This window comes from Gadus morhua, chromosome 8, assembly GCF_902167405.1.
Source record: "Gadus morhua chromosome 8, gadMor3.0, whole genome shotgun sequence".
In the NCBI taxonomy this organism is placed as follows: Eukaryota; Metazoa; Chordata; class Actinopteri; order Gadiformes; family Gadidae; genus Gadus; species Gadus morhua.
In genome coordinates this window covers 4,970,175-4,974,473 of record NC_044055.1, presented here as the reverse complement: position 1 = coordinate 4,974,473, position 4,299 = coordinate 4,970,175, and the positions used below count along the sequence as shown (strand labels likewise).

Below are 4,299 nucleotides of genomic sequence, written 5' to 3'. Positions count from 1 at the left end.
GAAACAGTAGAATACGCTTATCTATTTAGCAAAAGAGTTTAAAAGATTTCCCTTTTGTTCTCTTTGGCGACACCTTTGTTGAAAAGCGGCCATTGTACCCATAAATCCTAATACTGCGAATGCAAGGTTTTTCTTAAAGAGCTCAAGTGTTACCTCATTCGGAGATAAATAGGGGGACATTTATTTACATTAATATCTTTGAGATTTAAATAAACGCCCCCCCTCTGCCCTCCCTTTCCAATGACTGCATTTGCCTGAACTGGCCGGAATTGTGTAAGGGGTATATTACATGAATTTGAACCGCACCACGGTCAATGTTTGAACAGGTTAAGTAATCAGGTTAAACAAACATGCCCACATACATCCTATAACTCTTAGCCCAAAACACTTTTGAGATTATTTTCTGTAGAGAAAATGCACTCTAACTGTAGAAACATGGAGCTCAAAGATGGCGGGCCCAATCCCTAAGTGGATATAAAGGGCTCATTCGGCAACAAAAGCACAACAAATCTTATATTCATGGGATTATAGACAAATTAAATAACATGTCTGCCTTTCTTCCATGTTCCAACAACCAAGTCAGACGTCAAAGCTCAGCAGGCTGAGCATTTAGATATTTTCGAACTGACAACTTCTAGAATATCTGGCCCAGTCCTATTATCCGTGGGCCAAGGCTCAATCGCCATTTTGTTACCTCATTCAGCGATAGATTGGGACATTTACTAACATGAAAACTCAATATTGCCACTTCATAAGCTACAGTGTTTAGAATTCAACTAGAACCAATTTAATGACAGTGGCCTGAATTGTGTAATTGCCAGTGGTCGAAGGCTCCGTGGAAGAGGACTCCGTTCCTCAAAGATAAATGCTCATTCTCAGGTTAACAACACACAGCCAATCATATTTTCATGGGATTATAGATAAAAACCCTTAAATATATTTTATTCCATCAATACCTGGTCCCTTCCGCTAGATGTCACTAAATCCTGCACGCGCACACACACACACACACACACACACACACACACACACACACACACACACACACACACACACACACACACACACACACACACACACACACACACACACACACACACACACACACACACACACCTTCAAGTGTTTATAATACGTCACACGTTGTGACGTCGACCGACGCCTCAACCTCACTTCCGGGATCCAACAGTGACCAAGTTTGTCAACAAACCTCAGCTGGCTCGGCGTTAATATGGCCGAACTCAACAGGCAACTTCAAGAATACCTGGCCCAGTCCAAAAATGGCTCCAAGACCGTCTCCCAGTCCGGCTCCAGCACGGCCATAGACATGGACGAGACGGACTCGGTATCCGGGAGCTGGTTCGGGAAGTGGTCGAGTCCCTTCCCGGGCGGTCGGGGGACCTCAGCGGGAGCCCAGAGCTCAGGCGGCGGGTTCTCCTGGCCCTGGTCCACGGAACCCGACCCTTGCTTGCCTGGGATGAGTCGCAAACAGCGCATTGTTGGTGCCGGCGTGTGCATCTCCTTCTCGGCGCTGTGCTTCGGACTCTCGGCCCTGTACGCGCCGCTGCTGCTCCTCTACGCGCGGAAGTTCGCCCTCCTGTGGTCTCTCGGCTCGCTGTTCGCCATTCTAGGGGCCGCCCTCCTGCGGGGACCCAGCAAGTTGTTCGGCTTCCCGACCCCCGGCGCGGCCGTGTACCTGTGCAGCCTTGGCGGCACGCTGTACGCCGCCCTCGGCCTCCACAGCACCGTGCTCACCGCCCTGGGCGCCGTGCTCCAGGTCGCGGTCCTCGCCGGGTACGTGGTGTCTCTGCTACCCGGCGGCAGCGCAGGCATCCGCTTCTTGGGAGGCATGGCGGCGTCTGCCATTAAAAGGACCGTCACTGGGAAAACGATGCCTATTTGAGGGCTTGTTTTGTGGATACTGGACTTGAAGTGCCTGCGGCCCGGACTAGACGGGTACAGCGAGCTGCAGCCAGTGTTGCCAGATTTGGCGGAAAATCGGGCCCAATCTGGCAACACTGCTTTCAGAAGGGTCCCTTCGTTGGGGGAACCCGATGACCAACGCTACAGACCGACTGTTGATTCCATATTGAATACGGGAACTTGTTTATTTTTGTCTCTCGGGTGTGATTTTAACCAATAAAACGTGAATAGCCCCGAGCAATCGTCTAAACACCACTTTCTCCGGCTCACAGTAATTCAAAGTTGTGGCCACTCAGGTGGTCTTGAGGACCTATTTACAGAACGACGGTTTTAGTACCGACATCGCATAAGTTACCGTCAATTATGCATCAAGAGATGGTTTATATATTACAAGTTGCAGCAACAGATGGTTAATCGTTTTAGCAATTCATGGAAAGTTTAACTTTTTGTGTGAGGGGATCAGAATTTTTAAAGCCGGCTTTTTCCTGCTTGTATTGCAAAATGGATCCCGTAGTCGCAAGGAGTGTGTTGTCTCTGAACAGGGACTGATCAAACAGAATTGGGCGTTTGCCCCCAGCAATGATAACTTTCTCATCAGTTTTTTAAATCCCCCAATACCGGCCGGCTTTTTGACATATCCACGTGTTTTCCCGTGTTGTATCACAAAGGCGATTTCATTTGACGGAGTCCAAGTAGCTTCACAGTCGTGTGTTTGCATAACCTCGATCTGATTGGCCGAAGGATCCGTCGCTGCAGGATAAGATAATAATTTCTGAGCTTCTCACGCAGGTCACGGACTCAACAGAAGAACGGACGGACCGACATGCATTTCGTCCCATGATAAGGGCTTTTTATGGTCCCACACTGAAATTATTTTGATAAACAGTTGTCATGGTTACGTAACTCCGCCACGCCTCTCTGTTTAGATTACAGGGGCACGATCAGCTGATATTTACAGTTGATCAGCTGGTTAATCACCGCTCCAAGTGCGGTTTGAACTGTCGTCCTTCGTTTTCTTTTGTACCATCACTGAAGAACATGAAATACAGCGCTCGCCCCCGGCGTTGGAGCAACGAATATGTTCGAGCCAATATGTCGAGTTGTTTCTGGAGATAAATTAGTACATTGTACAGAGAGATCATTTGCATTTCACCTGTCATTTTTTTGATGAGCGTCTCGGTCTCGAGCGCAAGCGTGTGGCAGTGTCATGGCAACCGAACGTCATCGTATCTGAAACCCTCCGTCGACCCTGTCCACCACACAACGCAAACCCAGCGTTTTCAAATTTATATTTATGCGTTTGTAGATTTACCCGGGTTAGTGTGGACGAGACATTAGTTGGAAGCATATCAGGGCCTTGGATGGGAAGTTCAACCATTAAACACAGTAAGGCCGAGTGAAAACTGCTCAGAAAAATCCAAATTCTTTGACATATAGTAACTTTTTCTTTTTTACAGTAACGCAAATAGTTACTTTCCCTGGTAACTAGTTACTTTTATTATAGAGTAATTCAGTTACTAACTCAGTTACTTTTTGGAACAAGTAGTGAGTAACTACAACTAATTACTTTTTTAAAGTAACGTTCCCAACACTGATGACCACGCAGACGCCTCAACGCAGTCGTGAACGTTTTTGGTTCTGCGTCGGGTTTTAGTTAGCGGAGCAATCACAGCACACGAAAGGGTCCTTAACCTCCTTGCGTTGCTGTAACTTGGAACCATAAAAAGCCCTGTGATATGACCTTCTTTAATAGGTCCATGAGTATGACAGATGTTTTTGACATTGTTCCACGTCTCCATGATGTCCCATACACGCATTTCCACTTACACGTGCTAAAGGGTAGCCTGGTCCTACCAGACTCTCCTACTTCATTTCATTTGCACAGAGTCTCGACCTACTCAATTGATAAACGTTAACTCAGTTGAAGGCGGGTGTCTGTCGAAGTTTAAAACAATTGCATCTGCCCAGTGCCACACTGGATCTGCCATAACCAATCGCTAACGTTTGGCCGTGAATCACGTTGCGCGCAGGCTGTAAACAAACTGAACACCGTGCGTGAAGATGTCAGCCAACGAGAGCTGACTTTAACATCAGTTCTCAGCCACTCCCTGTTCGCTGATTGGACGCACAAAATTTGGACGGAGAAAACCCACTAACTACCGCAGACATAGTACTGAAGGGAAATTAAAATTGAGCGGAAGTACTTAAGTACTTGTACACATAGTACAACATTCCACTGTCAACGCAGTGGAAAAACATTTAAGGTTTCAAATAAATGTACCCTTAAATTATTAGTCGAAATTCTGCAAGCAGTTTAGCGGGTAAAGGTCACACCGATCATTTGGTCAGCACATAAATCAGAGACGGAGACAAAAA

The 4,299-nt window shown here is 46.8% G+C and overlaps 1 protein-coding gene across 1 annotated transcript; it reads left to right on the top strand.

The window, feature by feature from the left end:
• The first annotated feature begins 1,075 nt into the window (after positions 1-1,075).
• Positions 1,076-2,178, top strand: sft2d3 (SFT2 domain containing 3). Its single transcript, XM_030362818.1, has one exon. The coding sequence runs from the start codon at positions 1,232-1,234 to the stop codon at positions 1,901-1,903; it is 672 nt and encodes a 223-aa protein (XP_030218678.1). The 5' UTR covers positions 1,076-1,231; the 3' UTR covers positions 1,904-2,178.
• Positions 2,179-4,299: the final 2,121 nt, after the last annotated feature.